The 17,551-nt window shown below is 33.3% G+C and overlaps 1 protein-coding gene across 1 annotated transcript in view; it reads left to right on the top strand.

Moving 5' to 3' along the window:
• LOC131038426 (nuclear-pore anchor) overlaps positions 1–17,551 on the top strand; it is a 134,254-nt gene that overhangs the window by 11,694 nt on the left and 105,009 nt on the right. The window contains exons 2-6 of the mRNA XM_057970860.2: positions 13,411–13,557; positions 16,511–16,609; positions 16,701–16,829; positions 16,911–17,003; positions 17,100–17,165. Coding sequence (XP_057826843.2) covers positions 13,411–13,557; positions 16,511–16,609; positions 16,701–16,829; positions 16,911–17,003; positions 17,100–17,165 — 534 coding nt within the window. The remainder of the gene's footprint in view (positions 1–13,410; positions 13,558–16,510; positions 16,610–16,700; positions 16,830–16,910; positions 17,004–17,099; positions 17,166–17,551) is intronic.

Below are 17,551 nucleotides of genomic sequence, written 5' to 3'. Positions count from 1 at the left end.
ATGAATAACTATGGTTAATAATCTCATGGTAGACATCTAGAGTCTAAGAAGACAAAGATTAATATTTTTATTTCCAATTTTAAATATGCATTAGCACAAGTTTTTGCCTTAATTGGTAGAATATTGCTTCAATATATGTATACATGAAATTGGGTAAATAATGTTAAAATATAGTATTGATCCTTCTGTATATATGTATGTAGTTGGTAGACTATAAATTTTTGGTCTGATTTCAGATTTGTCTTTTTATTTTTACTTTATTTTGTTTTTCTAGAAATTATGTTTTGGTTTGCTAGTAGGTGATGGTTTTTGATGTTAAAATTCCACACCCTTCTAACTCTTGATTATATAGTTGGATTTTGGTGTGCTTTATTTTTTGTCGTAGGCACCTCTCAAGTTTAGTTATACATTTTTTGTTTGTTGTGATAACTAGGTCAAAACAAGCACCTTGATGAGTTGTAGGAAAATTTCAAACAAGTTATAAGATGTTTCAACATATATTGATGAAATTTTAGCCAATTTGGCTCATCTTTTTAATGTATAGCTATTTCATTTGATAAAAATATTTTATAAGCACATGCTAAAAATTTCTATTTTGGTAGGGCCATACACCATGGTCTAAGTAATAAGAAGGAATCATTATGCATGATCCTGTGTTTTCTATGGTGGTCCCCACCCTAGCATAGGGTTTTATAAACTTGCTCGCAAAAATAATGCAAGTGTATCAAAATTTTATATTTGATAGTAAAAGAAAAAAAGTGATTAAAATATTAATAAGGTGATTTTGGTATCTCTACCAAGACTAAAAATGTGTGAATAGAAATAGAGGACTAACCGAGTGGGATTAAAGAAATTTTTGCTAGGGCTATACATACATACCTAGTTAGCAATGGAACAATTTCTAGAAATTGATAACATGTTTACTTACACATAACTAATTATCATTTGGAGATCATTATTTTTGTAGGGATCTTATCAACTATATTTTTAATTCCTTTTATGTGGGGCTAATCCTTACAAAATTTAGAAGGGTAAATGAATGCACAAACACACAACGTTTGATCAAGTGATACTATATCTATAGGGTACATTGAGTTTTTCTTGATTTGAATAATATTCGTTGTGAAATAGTTTTGCTTTTTGTTTAATCAAATATTTTGGTTTTTGTACGCTTAAGAATGTTTCCCAACAGTTACCATTTGTTGTGGCTTGTTACCACAACTGACTTAAGTTTTAATAGGGAACTGGGGTGCTCTTTTTTGTTGTTTGAATTCCTTATTTCTAATTTCCCCACAACAGTTTCAATGTTTAATATAATTCGTTTCAAAATAGTTGTCATTCAAACATGTCCTATTACGTTTTTCTCAACTAGTATGCCTAGGTTAATTTTCCTTATTTCTAAATTCCTTGGGGTGCTCTTTCTTTTTCTTTGAATTCCTTATATCTAATTTCCCCATAACAGTTTCAATGTTTAATATAATTTGTTTCAAAATAGTTGTCATTCAAACTTGTCCTATTATGTTTTTCTTGACTAGTATGCTTTTCATTTAATCAAATATTTTGGTTTCTATACGCTTAAGAATGTTTCCCACTAAGTTACCGATTCTTCCCCTTTTGGCCTGGGTTCCGGTTTTGGTTCTTGCCTGGTCCTGGTTCTCCCCGGGTTCTCCTTGGGTTCCTCCCGGGTCCTTCCCAGATGGCCGGGTTCTCTGTGGGTCCTGCGTTGCTTGGGTTCCGGTTCTGGTTCTTGCCTGGTCCTGGTTCTCCCCGGGTTCTCCTTGGGTTCCTCCTGGGTCCTTCCCAGGTGGCCAGGCCCATGGTTTCCCAAAAACAGGGCCCACGGGTCAAAAAAACAATAAAAAAGACTTTTTAAAATAGTTTTTTTAATAATAAAACTCTAATTCGCCCCCTTATGACTTTTTAAAAAAGACTTGAAACTTGAATATTATCTTTTTTGCAAATTATGAATATGATATTAGACTTTAGTTATTAGTTTACTGATTACATTTGCGATATATGAATATTTATTGGCAATGGCAATTAATAATTATGGATTTATGATTTATGATTTATCATTTATGTATGGAAAGTCACATTGTATATTTTATTTTTGTATGGATTGTATATATTGACCATATATATAGTATATGGGTATATATATATGTACGGACGAACCCGTGTTAATTTTAGTACTTTCAGATTAGATGAAACTCAGAAAATCAGAATTTGTTTCTAACTAGGTTAATTAGATTTATTGGTTTTCAGATTTAAGCATAGTAAGAAATGAATGCAAAAGAGACAAGACAAAGTTACCCTGGGAAAACCTCCTAGGAGGAAAAACCCAGCCAGAAAAGATCCTCAGATCTGATTATGGTTTTAGATTCAATTCACAATTACACACTTATCTGGAGTATAGAAGTTGCAGTCACAAGGAAGATGATATAGAAGACTACACAGCTAGTTTGTTGACAGTGATCATGATTTACAGTCCTTCTAACTTGTCTTGCTGTACATGCACCTTTCAACTAGTTCACAGTCCTTTGCTTGAGCCTTCAATGGAGATCCCTGTCTTTGATGATAACTTGTGATCACCAATTAGATCTGCTGCACATACATGGAGTTCACTGTGATCACCAATTAAATCTGCACATACATGGAGTTCGCTGTGATTACCAATTAGATCTGCACAACATGGAGCTCGCTGTGATCACCAATTAGATCAGCACATACATGGAGTTCGCTGTGACCTAACTGATAATCTGCTGCCTATGAATGAAGTTCGCTGTGATCTGCTGCTTGCAAAAGAGTTTGCTACCCAAGAAGGATATATTTCACATTTACTTGAAACTGCATTATTGATATTGTGAGAGGTATATGTCTTATTTATAGGAGAGCAACCACTGCTAATCAAGTTGGCTTATGATGAATTAATAACCTTTAATTTATTTGCATCACTTTAACCGAAACCCTTTATTAGATAGGGTCGGCCGTATTCATGTAAGCATGTTTTCTTGCACGTAGTGTGGTATTGAGGAGTAGCGTGGTGTTAAGGAGTGCGTGATGTATAGGGCCCAGCCCTAAGAGTGGTGTGTGGGATGAGAAGGGCCCAGCCCTAAGAGTAGCGTGTGAGAGGAGAAGGGCCCAGCCCTTGGCGGGTTCCAATGTTGCCTTAAGGCAATTGGAATCCGCATTCTACCTAGTTACAATCAACACTCCCTCTTAACTAGGGAGAAAGATAATCTTACAACCTGGTTACAAGATTAGGGCCCAGCCCTAAGTAATACATACAATGTTTAAATTGTAATTTGAACTTAGCTGTCAACTTCAAATATTCCTGAGAGAGGATCACAACAAGTTGCCACAAATAGTAGCCCATAGTATCCATCTTGTATTGCCTGTGGAGAGTGGATGCACACTTGCAAGTCATGAGTACATGCACAATTATTCATGCACATCATGGAGTCTTTCTATGCCATCAATCGCGTATATCCATCATACATTGTCTTTACCTCAGTCTTCTCCCAAAGAAGAATGTAACATCATAATCTTCCATTTTGCACACAAGCATAGAGTGGAGATACATAATCATTGCTCTCCATAAGCATAGAATGAAAACATAGTCCTCCATCTTGGACACAAGCAAAGAATGGAATAAACATAATCGAAATATTTTAGTCTTCCATCTTGCACACAAGCATAGAATGGAACTACATAACATAATCTTCCAGCTCGCACACAAGCATAGATTGGATCCACCTTACATTGCCCGCAGAGGGTGGAGAGATCTTTTCTACCATCTTACATTGCCCGTAGAGGATGGTTAACAATTATACTTCTCCCTGAGAAGATTACAATACCATCTTACATTGCCCGCAGAGGATGGCTACCAATTACACTTCTCCCTGAGAAGATTACAATACCATCTTACATTGCCCGCAGAGGATGGTTACTAATTACACTTCTCCCTGAGAAGTTTACAATACCACCTTACATTGCCCGCAGAGGGTGGTTGATACAACACAATGTATCACAGAGGTTGAGACTCCCTCTCAACCAAGGCGGTGTTCTCCATAGCTCCAAGTCTATCTCAAGCTTCAAGAGACTTGGTGAGAACATCTGCAACATAGGATTGTCCTGCCATAAAACACTGAATTGTCAGGTATCACTATACAATTCTGATAATAAATCAAAACAGCATAACAAGAATTTTGAGAAACCACATTGCTTCTCTTGATGCAACACTTGCAACAATGTATTTAGCTATAGTAATACTTAATGCAACTGAGGACTGTCCCTGTAAGTCCAAGAGATCGCAGCGGGTGAATGCTTGAAGTGTTTTCCTTGTTCGTAACACTTCTTGACCAATTTGAACCTAAGCAGCTTCAGCCCTTTATCAATTGTGTCTTGCAAACATCAAAATATACTTGCTTGCAACAATATGCTTAGCTGAAGCACTCGCCAATCAACCTGCCTCTATTCAGATGAATCTGCAAGATCATAGTTGGCTGCAGACATACTCAACTTCTTCAAGTTAGTTTCCATATAAGTTTATAATTCATAATTCTGACACAACAATAGAAAACTTGACTTTGAATAATTTCATTAGATCCTTGCCACACTTCTAACCTAGAAGTAATGCATTTTTAGTTTAGATCTTTTATCTCAATTCTGAGCTAATTCTTTCTTATATTAAATCATGAGACTATCTTTATGTCAGAGTTTGATCATCATAATTAACATTTCAAATACTTTAAGGAACAGGTTAGAATCTATACAAAAACCCTAGGCTTATCAAATACTCTTTCATACCAAGAGTTTTATTGAAGGTCATAGGGCTCCCTCTTAATCCTCAATATCAGACTGATAGCCAAGCATCATAGATCATAATTATTCATAAACAAGGATGAGAAATGCCAACTTCACCTTTTATGAATTGGACCCATGGTGCAGTTATGATCAGGATACATCCTCAAACTTCTTCTAATTGAGTGAGAAGATCCTTATGCCTTACTTCAAAGCTCCCTCTGAAGTCACATCAATCCAAGCTTATGGATTTCTGATGTCAGTAAGGCCTTGCTCCTCGACATACATCACCTACTATATGAGGTTATATAAAAATGACCTTGGGTGAGGATCACAACATTCATGATAAGTTAGATGCGTTCTTTTTAACAGTATAATCAATGATCCATAGAATGCAGAGACAATACTTATATGACACAAATTAAAAGAGCCAACCTGTAACACATAACCTTGAAAACTTGTACATCACCATACTTCACACTTCATGATAGTAAATACTCAACTGAAAAGTCAGTTTTATGTAACTATTATAGAATCATTCAATTGATAGTCAAAACTCAATGAGATCATAGGTGAGGAAGTAATAATAGAATGTTTACAAGAAGTATACTTACCAATGAAGATACTAACCAAGCAATGATAGTGACAGCCTATACTTCCATGAATCAATAGCAATTAGTAAGCTACAGTATATAATAAAATAATTTTTGATAAGGGATTTCAGATCAACCTCTAGATATCCAACAACAAATACAAGCATTGAACAATAAATTCCTAACTCACTTATTTATGGCATTAATGAATACTTCATTTACTCAATTAGCAGCGATACTTATGTAATTGGCTTATTTTCCCTTACGCACATAGATAAAGGCACACACAAATGAAACAAAGTTCAAAACAGAGAGGAAATATGCAAGTTCGCAATGTCTTTACAAATATATGAAGTTCAACTTTTCTTCTTTGTTTTGATCTCACTCATTGTAACAATTAAGCACTAGATATTTAATGTGGGCATACTTCCATATTTAATTTTAGTATTTAATTGATCAGGTCACAGACAGGCACGTACACAAAATTTCCCCTACTAGGTTTAGGTCTGTTTTAACCATAATTTAATCTATTTCAAAATACTTATGACTTCAATTAATTTATCAATTATTGATAAGTAAATTGTTCATTTACCATACTAGAGAACTAATTATATCATACTAGATAATTAATTTTATCATCCATAATTCTTAATGCAAGAGTCAACCTACGTTACTACTTCAGTTCTAAGGAAGAAGGGGATGGCTATGTTACCAAAGCGCTCAGAGACCAAGATACACTAGGCTCCCTCAAGGTTTACAGTTCCAAGCCCTTACCCTATCTTGGGACCATACCCTCAAAGTTTACGCGATGCTGATCCTTACCCTATCTTGGGAATCATCCTATTGATTGGATTTAGACTGCCCCTCTTTGGAAACAACTCCATTCTCAACTTTCTTAAATACTGACAGTAGTAACAAGTATTAGGCTATAAGTATATACTAACTTGTCATGTATTATGAATGAAATTAAGTATAACTATCATACATATTGCAGTCCATGTTAATATTATTATTAAATTTTGCATAAGATCATTATTAGGTATCATATATTAAGCATGCACTAAGCACATCCCCATGCATACCACCTAGAACAAAGATGTTACTACCTGTAACTTATAAATAGTTATCATCCAATCCGATCCGAGGTGATATCACTGGATGCTTTGATTTCTTTCCTTTATGTCTCTCAAAATGAGGGAGAGGTCACACCTCCTCATCATGTATGTTCTTTGGCAAGAGACACACCCTTTCACAATCAGATCTGCAACTCTTATTTAAATCAGATCTTAACCACTACATAAAGTTGCAACCAAAAATAATAAGCCCTTAACAACAATCTTAATTAACCAAGCATCCTCTTATAATATTTGGTTTAACAAGGACTAAAATAGAAGATTCGTTCATTTAACATTTAATGTTTTCATTGTTATCAAATTCATCTTATTGAGAGATCCTTATATTTACAAACATGTCATCAAAGAAGGAAAGGACAAGAGACTGAAATTACATGATCAAATCTGATCGCTGGTTAGTACGAACCTATCTCTGATATTTCCATCAAGCCTATCTTCAACTTCCAGCCCCATTAACTTGACTTGTGAATGAGACAACAATCTGGAAATAAAGGAGTACTAATTCTGAAAATTGAAAGTTGATCTAGCCTATAGCTCTGATACCATGTTAATTTTAGTACTTTCAGACTAGATGAAACTCAGAAAATCAGAATTTGTATCTAACTAGGTTAATTAGATTTATTGGTTTTCAGATTTAAGCATAGTAAGAAATGAATGCAAAAGAGACAAGACAAAGTTACCCTGAGAAAACCTCCTAGGAGGAAAAACCCAGCCAGAAAAGATCCTCAAATCTGATTATGGTTTTAGATTCAATTCACAATTACACACTTATCTGGAGTATAGAAGTTGCAGTCACAAGGAAGATGATATAGAAGACTACACAGCTAGTTTGTTGACAATGATCATGATTTACAGTCCTTCTAACTTGTCTTGCTGTACATGCACCTTTCAACTAGTTCACAGTCCTTTGTTTGAGCCTTCAATGGAGATCCCTGTCTTTGATGATAACTTGTGATCACCAATTAGATCTGCTGCACATACATGGAGTTCACTGTGATCACCAATTAGATCTGCACATACATGGAGTTCGTTGTGATTACCAATTAGATCTGCACAACATGGAGCTCACTGTGATCACCAATTAGATCAGCACATACATGGAGTTCGCTGTGACCTAACTGATAATCTGCTGCCTATGAATGAAGTTCACTGTGATCTGCTGCTTGCAAAGGAGTTCGCTACCCAAGAAGGATATATTTCGCATTTACTTGAAACTGCATTATTGATATTGTGAGAGGTATATGTCTTATTTATAGGAGAGCAATCACTCCTAATCAAGTCGGCTTATGATGAATTAATAACCTTTAATTTATTTGCATCACTTTAACCGAAACCCTTTATTAGATAGGGTCGGCCGTATTCATGTAAGCACGTTATCTTGCACGTAGCGTGGTATTGAGGAGTAGCGTGGTGTTAAGGAGTGCGTGATGTATAGGGCCCAGCCCTAAGAGTGGCATGTGGGATGAGAAGGGCCCAGCCCTAAGAGTAGCGTGTGAGAGGAGAAGGGCCCGACCCTTGGCAGATTCCAATGTTGCCTTAAGGCAATTGGAATTCGCATTCTACCTAGTTACAATCAACAACCCGTACCCATACCCAAGATTTTTTTTTTTTGTGCTGAATCTGCGAATCCGAACCCAAACCGGTAACTTTGGTTTCCCAAGATTCACCATTTGTTGTGGCTCGCTACCACAACTCACTTAAGTTGCGGTGCTCTTTGTTTTTCTTTGAAGTCCTTATTTCTAATTTTCCACAACAGTTTCAATGTTTAATATAATTGGTTTCAAAATAGCTGTCATTCAAACTTGTCCTATTATGTTTTTCTCAATATATCAAATCTAAGAGTTACATCAAACCTACACAAATCATATCTTACAATTATCTTCTCCAATGTCACCTTGGATCCAATTTTATTGTTTATCTAGGTTGAGATTTTATAGTGAATGCATTGTTTTTTACCACTTTTTCACTGTTGTAGATTTTTAATGGATTTTACTTTGCCTTTCTGTTTTTGATAGATGAACGTGGCAAAGGGTGCCACTCCCATTGCATAGCTTATATCAAGGTTTCTGTTATATCTCAATACATTATGCACTTAGAAAACAAACCAAAGAAACAAAAGTCTGGAAAAAATCGCGATTGCTCGCGATTTTTCGGGAATCACCCGAGAAGCCGATCTTTTCCTCGATTTCTTGTCAAAAAATCGCATTTTTTGAGTCAACAATTTTCAACGATTTTTACACGTTTAAATCGCGTTTAAATCGTAGCAAAAGATCGGGTAAAAATCGCAGAAAACGCGAAACCGTAAAATCAACGAAAAACAGAAAAAAAAAACCGCGAAACAGAGAAAAAACCCTCGCGCTACATACCCAAACCATAGCTAGTCGGGAAACAACAAAAAAACGATGTAGAAGAGTTTCAGAAAGTGGAAAAAAACTATGGCTAAAAGTATCTACCAAAAATTTTCAAAATTGAAACCTAATATGAAGCCCACTTGTGCGACGGACACCACCCACGTTTGCACGTCAGAAGCCAACTATATTATTTATAATACATAAGCATTTTATTATTTGTTTAATGTGATGTCATTTGCATTCCATCCCATAAATGAATATATGGAGCCATCAATATATTATATATTTTATAATTTATTTTTATCAAATGTATAAAAATATTTATTTTTATAGTGTTCATATGCATTGGTTTTTTAAGCTATTTTAAAATAAATATTTTTATGCATTTGATAAAAAAAAATTTGTAAATTTTTTTTGATTAAATTTAGTTGATCTCATGATTTATTAATATTGAATCAAATTTTTAAATTTTATGAATTGCAATCATGCAATTTTATCAAACCTCACATATAATTTTAAATATATATTTTTATTATAATTATTAAAAAATAATAATTATTAATTATATTTATTAAAACAAATAATCATTGAAAATCAAATGAGATTACATCCTTTCTTAGATCTAATGTCTTTACTTGTTATCCATATGTGATCTATAGACATATCTTGACCAACAAATATTTGTTACAATTATTTAAGTTTATCTTCAATTGAATCCTCCTCCTTGTAAGCTTATAGTCTGGATCAAATTATATTTAGCTAAGTTTGGTTCAGTTAAATTAGGTTGCACCCAATGACCCATGTATAACATGTAGCAATTTTACACCTCATTTATACTGAATATAATATCTCCTTCAAGCACATTTCCCAAAAGTATGATCACCATTCCTGCAAATTATGTGGCTTTTTCCATCTTTTCATCTATATTATGTGCCTGCTTCTTTGTGCATTTGACTATCAAACCAGGACCTTCTAAACCCAAATACATCTGATACCTGTAAGACTCTAAGATATTGATATTGTATAATATTTCTTGATACCTTTATGGTTTCACCGAAGTTACTGCGATTACATATGTTAGCCTTGTTTATAGTAAGTATTACTTTTTTACTTCGATTACATATATTAGCCTTGTTTATAGTAATACAATAATACTTATCTGTATTACTATTCAACACGTGTCTACTAGTTCTCCAAACTGGGCACAGTGACTTCAAAGCTTAACTGTTAAAAAATTTAAAGATTGTTTTGAATTAAGCTAATTTTTATACATATTGTATAACAATCTACATGTATAAAAATCTACATAACTAATGCTTTTACAATATAGATGCTTTTATACATAATTAAAAATTGTAGATATACATATGAATCCATAACTTAGATTTAAATATGTCTACATGTATAGATTTAATTACAATTTTTATACAATTTTTAATTACAACTTTTATACAATCTAATATAAATTATGTATAGATTTAATTACAAGAATTTTGTATATATGCTTGTATAGATTCTTGTAATGAAATTTAATAAAAATTTAAAAAGTAAATCTAATAAAAATATTTTTTATATATAGATGTTTGTATGTATAATTTTTATACAATTTGTTCATAGATGTTTGTATAGATGCTTGTTATAAAAGTAAATCTAATTGACATTTTGACATCTATCACCATCTAATATTATTTATGTTGTGGTATGTTTTTTTAATGTACTCAGTGATATGAATATAAACAACGAAAATCTATTTTCTACAATTCATGTGTTGAAGTGTCTATTTTATTTGCCTACAATATCTCTATGCTATGGAAATGCCCTAAAATATAAAAAAAAGTAGTTTTTGATTGTTTTTCTGCTATTTTTTACGTTTTTTTGTAAATCCGATTTTTTGCTGATTAATTCCCAATTTTTTGAAAAATTCTTATACTTTTGTTTTGCTGATTAATTCCCCAAACGATTAATGTTTCTCTAAAACAAACTACTATCGCTAAAACATGATTTGGAAACCGTCTCCAACATTGCAAAAAGAAGGCCCAAAAAGGAATAGAAGAACAAGCCCTTACCTACGCATCACTTGTGCAAACGCATCTCTACCTTGAATGCTGTTCTTCTTCTCATTCTCAGCCGCTGCAAGCCCTAAATCTTCCTTGAGAAATTCAAGCCCTGCCTCTGCCTGGGCTTTGTGGCAATCTTTGTCAAAAATTGTATAAAAGATGAGAAATAAGAATTTTTTAGTTTCCAATTTGGAGTTTTTCATTGTCCGATGGCATTTACTATTATTTGCAAATCTCCTTCCAAGTGAACTCTACTGTAACCCAATGTTCTACACATGTTAAGAGTAATCCAAGCGGTTTAGAAATCCACTTCGTTGTTAGTTCTGTCTTTTAGCTTCATAGATTTCATTGCCATTGTTTTTGTTGACCAATCTCTCACAGCACACCCAACACTAGAGGGTCTTGGATTGTCTTGGGCAACCCCATCAAAGTTTGCTTTCACCCAACCAACCTCTAGAGGCATCCACCTTGTCTCACTTCTAATGTTGGAGATTGGTTTAACTCGATAAGCCCCATTAAGGGGGGGTTTTACGTTGCTTTTTGATATACATTAGAGAGCTTCCTTTTTTCCACCATTGCACATCTAATACCTCCTTGGACTTGATTTCTTCACGTTGATGGAATTCATTCACTGGTTTCTCTTGTTACATGAATTCACTTCAATATAGGCCCCATTTTATAAAATATAACATTTGGATTTGCATAAAAATCCTCCTTGTCTTTTATTGAAAATTTGACATTCATTTTTTCCCTATACTCGATGTATCTTTAAAGGAGCCTAATCCCGCATCACATTTGGGTTGAATGTAAGGTCATGGGAAGCCATTTCAAATCAGATTAAATTGTGTTTAGAAAAGATTACATTTGAAGGGTTATTAGATCTTAAGTCTCTATTTTTTACCTTCGTACTTTGATCTCCTCCCAAACTTTATTTTGACATTCACCTTAATTTAATCTTATCTTGCACCTTCCCTTTATCTTTTCTTTTAAACAACCAATAGTGCAAGATGAAGACATGTGGTATGTTACTTGGACCACTAAGTGCTATGAGACAAATAAATTAGAGAGATTGATCATCTGTATAATTACAGGTAAAGTAAAATCTTATACTTGATGAATTTATCAAAATCAGTTAGGATTGGAGGGCGCCAAAATATTAGAGAAGAAACATGTTTGTTTATAAATATGATGTCCAAAATATTTATAGAATTGATATCAGTGTAATGTCCAATTTATAGTATATTGCATTCACTAAGGGATCGTTGGCCATGGATCTTAGGAGATTTTTTTTAAGAGACAATCAATGAGCCAGACCCTCTCTGCTGGCCATTTTCTCATTGGTATCAGCATTTATTTTTTGCTTATTTGCAGGAGTTGATCGTGAGGGGTTTGATTTTTCATTAAATATTTCAGATTCAGCACAGCAGTCACCTTTTTTTGTTGCTTTCATCAGCCCTACACTCTTTTTTTTTGCTCTACTCTTTTCAGTTGTTGAGATGTAGCTGCCCTTGGCTTGTAGCGAAAGTTGCATAAACATGGATACAGATACAAATATGGATACTGTATCAAATACGAATATGGCCATTTTTTAAGACCCCAATATGGATACGGCTGGATACATCATTCATAAAAAACACACACATATTTAACACAATTTTCCAAGTTATTAGAGGAGATTTTTTTTACTTTAAAAGCAATATAAACACATAATTGCTACATAAATAATTATAATTTGATTTAATAATTTACAATATGCAATAACTTAATTGCTACATAAATAATTATAAGTCGATCTAATTTTTTACAATATGCAAGAATAGTAGACTTGCATTGGAAGTTAACCCAAAAAAATGGGTCGCTGAAATGCATGAATTTGGAAAATCAGGGTTTTTGGGCACGTGTGGGTACAGTATCCGAAGTGTATCTGGGCTGTATCGGATATGTATCTGTTTCGGATACATGGATACGTGCGCTTAAGGAGGGACAAAGGAGTTTCCAGCTACTCAGTTGTAGCCCTTTGGAACTCTTCTTTATCCCCAGATGTGTTCTATAGGGTTTAGTTGAGAGGTCCATTGATCTCTACATTATCAATGAACAATAATAAAATTTAATTTTTTTTATTGCTTTGGTGATGGCTGGAAAACCTTGATGTGTAATTTCTTTGTAATACTAACTGTTATTGATATTTACATCTAAGAAGTTATTACATGTTCACAAAATAAACAGTAAAATAAGAAGTTATTATCATTTTGCCTTTCTTTTAACACCAGAACTTGTAATATTTTTGCATGACCTTTGTGCTTCATTCCTTCAGTAAAATGATTATATTCCTTTGTAAAATATCTTCTTTTTTGGTCTCATTAAGATATTTAAAATGGCAAGCCTTTTGTAAGATAATATTTTTGTAGATATGCTCATTGAAGCTTAGTTTCTGCTAATGCTTGTGTATTTTAATATTCAACATTTATTGCAGATTAAAAAGGATAGCGAAGCTGAGCGCTTATCTCTTGAAGTCAGTGAGCTGCACAAATCAAAGAGGGAGTTATTGGAAGTTCTGGAGCAAAAAAGTACAGAGCTTAATGAGAAGAATAACTCAATTAAAATATATTTGGACAAAATTGTATGTATTTATCTTTCATATTTGGAATTTTGTTTTCATGTTTACTTGAAATTTAAAATATTACACTCGTAAGTACTTTTCTCGTGTTGATTTATAATTTTATGAAGTGTTAAACAAATTTGTGCTTCCAGATTTATTAGCTTTATATTTATGATTTCTCTGCAGCTATATACGCCTTCCAAAATTTTACATCTATCAAGACTAAGATTAAGTTCTCATAAATCTGGACTATCATACATGATGCAAAAGAGATAAGATCCGTAGTAGTTGGCCAGATGAAACTTTGCATGCTTGCAATTTTGTGAAAAATAACTCAGTTGAGAATGGGTGATTCTATCAAGACTAAGATTAAGTTCTCATAAATCTGGACTCTCATACATGATGCAAAAGAGATAAGATCCTTAGTAGTTGGCCAGATGAAACTTTGCATGCTTGCAATTTTGTGAAAAATAACTCAGTTGAGAATGGGTGATTTATCAACAACTAGTGCCACTTCTATTTTCAAAAGCAAAAACTCTGAGAGTCAAATTTGATGTCACTATTAACTAATAACATGGAATAAGTTGGTTGATGAGATTGACATCTAGTTTTATTGTTACCCTCTACATAAGAATATTTAATCTTTGCCTATTGTTATGTGCCCCGTTTCCCTTAACATATTGACATCTGTCTTTGAGTGGCTTCTTTTACTTTTTGTCATCCACTGATAAACACAAAATCCACTGTAATTAGATGTACAGTTGTTAAGAAACAATACTTATATTGTTCTAGTAAAGACAGATTAAGGTTTTGCATTATATATTAAGTTGGTTCATTTAGGCATCAGATATAATAAATTAAGTTCAAATGATGATGTAGAGACTAGCTTGATTATTTTTACATAAATTTAGGGGGTTTATATTGTCTTTGGCTTGCATTGCTATGTATTGTGCCAAATTCCAGGGATGACAAAGGAATGAGAATTGGGAATGATAAGGGGCCAATTGGTTGCTTGAGGACTTCTTTTTTTTAGTTTTTGGCTTGACTGCTTAGGTATCATTGGTGTGATGAAATGTCTAGTAGAAAGATATAATCAATTAATTATTTTGGGGATGAAAGAAAGAAAACTATATTGTTGTATGTGTTGTATAGAAGTTGTGAGTTACAGGTGATGAGCCGGTCAAGGAACATCTGGGTTTACTGTCATGTCCCCTCCTTGATCGTTATATATATATATATATATATATATATCCAAAATTAATTTATTAAATATTATTATTTAATTAATATTTATTACTAATAATTTTCTTGAAATATTATTCAAATCAAATAAATTAATATTATATTATAATCATTTGGAAATATTATAAAAGAATATTACATATTAATAAATTAATGATATTATTAATAAAACAATCATTAATGAAACAATAATATCTGTAATAGCCCTACATCTTAATATTAATCCACTAAATTAATTCAATGCTTAAATATTAATTTATTAAAACCCCCAAAGCAGGAATGATGGAATATTCTCCCTTAAGGGCACGAGGATAGTGGCGGTTGAACCAGCCAAGAGTCAAGTTTAAAAGTAGTTATATTTTAAAAGCGATTAAAATAGCTATCAAAAAAGGTGCGAGTTAAAAATAAAAAAACAAGCGATCTTGTTAAAGGTGAAATATATTTATTGCAGCGATCCATGATGGGCAGTGATCATTGAATTCAAGGCCAGGCATAGATTAATATTAAGAGACAGAAAATTAAGATAACAAAGGGTGCGATTTGTGAGATGTGTCGTGTTTGAATGGTTACTCAATGAAGGAATATGTCTCTTTGGAATCGGTCCTCTTGGGAGATATAAATGAGATTTGAAAACCAAACAGAAGGGAGAGGAACCTTATTAGTCAGACGTAGAAATGGAAGTAGGAAAAAAACTCAGATAAGGAATATATGGCAGAGAATAGGGGAGAGGATCAGATCAGATCAGAACTGTTATTAAGTTACAGGCGAAACATCCTTGTTCTTGGTGGTATGCAGGGTGATGTGCTTAATATGTATGCTTAATATATGGAACCCAGTAATATTCCTATGCAGAATGTAATAATAATAAAATACAATATAATAATATAATTATAATTATTATAATATTTTATAAGATCTGGTCTGCACTAATATATATATATATATTTTAATAATATCTGAAAATAAACAAAATATAAATTATAAATATATATAAATATATAGAGAAATAATAGTTTGGTCAGACAAATAAATATTAGAATATCAATCAAAAGAATTCTGAAGTTAGTATCAGAAGGAAGAATATGTTTTTTCTTTCCTGTTAAGATTGACAGTATCTAAGAAGTTGGGAAAGGAGATGTTTCCAAGGAGGGGCAGTCTAAAAGATCAATTATAGTTAAAACAAGCCTAAACCAGTAGGGGACATTACATTTACTGGTAGGGAGCAATGTTTAGGGATTTTCTGGCTGTTAGATGTCGGAGGTAGGGGCTGAAGTGACATTTCTTAGGAAAACTTCAGATATGCTTATTGTTATAAATAGGAAAATTGGCAAAAGAAGATTTGGTTAAACCATTTTGCTTGTCTTCTGAGGCCGTCAGGACCTTCTACTCCTCAGAAATATTTCTAATATCATGGCATGTCCTTCAGACAAATTGTCCTGATATTGAGCCATGGTTTGCCAGTGCCTAAATCACTTGCTATGTAAACTGCCCTTAAAACTTAAAAGCAGGTTTAAGGAGATTTATTTTCCTAGTCAACTTACAGCACTGTAAAAGCTTCATAAAATCTGAGTAAATGGTTCTTGAATTAGGTAAAATGGCAATGAACAAGCAGGAAGATCCTGTTTTGTATGTTCATGTAAAATGATATGGGCTCTGTATTATGTAAACTTGTATGGCATAAATAAATTCTATTCACTCAAATTTTTGATAGCTTATTTTCTGTTTTGGGCAGCTTGCCCTCACCAATGATCGTGGTACTTTGGAAGCCAAAATACGAGAAATTGAAGCTGAATTTGCCCGTTCACATGCAGCACAGGCTCGTCTTCTGCAGGTATTAATCTTCTTCTTTCATTTTATGTTATCATTACAGTAATCAAGATATAATTGTGTCATTGGATTAGCTTTAACGCATGTATGAACAGGAGAAGGAGTTAATTCAAAGACACAACACCTGGTTGAATGAAGAGTTAACATCTAAAGTTAACGTAGTCCTACAGCAACGCCAAAGTAGTGCGGAATTGGAAGCCGAGCTTTCTGCTAAACTATCAGAGGTAACCTTATAATCTTATTTATTCGAAAACTATCTAGTGCTTGTTTGTTTGTTTGTCTGAGGCATGTCTAAATTTTTTCAGGCTGAGAAAAAAGGGAGTGAATCCTTCGGCGAGTTACAGAGGAGTAAAGAAAAAGTTAAGGAGCTGGAGGAAAAACTTGCGTCTGCAAGAGAGGTAGGACATAAACTATTGGTGACTTGTATAGTTTGATTGTCTTTGTTTTTTATGCAAGGTGGAACTGTTCTCATTTGGTGATTGTGTTCTATAAAGGAGCTAAGATTCACTAAAGAAGATGCTGCTTCCAAAGAAGAACATTTTTCAGCAGAAGTTGCAACTGTAAGTTTTCAAATTGCAGGCACATTGAAGTTGTGTTTTGTCATCCACATTGGTTTCAGCATTAGTCGTTTCTCTTGAGTACAATGTTTGTCTAAATCTTAATGCAATGCTTCATTATAATGTTTTACTTGAAAAGTCAGGGATAGTTCTAGTATAGGAAGTAAACAAACTTTTGTGTGAAACCATAAGACTAAATTAGAAAAGACACAGGCATTAGTGATTGCATTGGCCATAATTGATAAACAAAACAGGTTAGAGTGGGTGTGAAATTTAGTTACAAATTTATCAGAAACAAAACCATCGTAGGATTCATCAAGCACTGAAAATAAAAGTAAAAGTAACTTTTTATTTTGCGACTTACATAGCATATTGTTGTTGGCTATTAA

This window comes from Cryptomeria japonica, chromosome 8 (assembly GCF_030272615.1).
Source record: "Cryptomeria japonica chromosome 8, Sugi_1.0, whole genome shotgun sequence".
NCBI classification, from domain to species: domain Eukaryota; kingdom Viridiplantae; phylum Streptophyta; class Pinopsida; order Cupressales; family Cupressaceae; genus Cryptomeria; species Cryptomeria japonica.
This window is presented reverse-complemented; position numbering and strand designations above follow the sequence as displayed.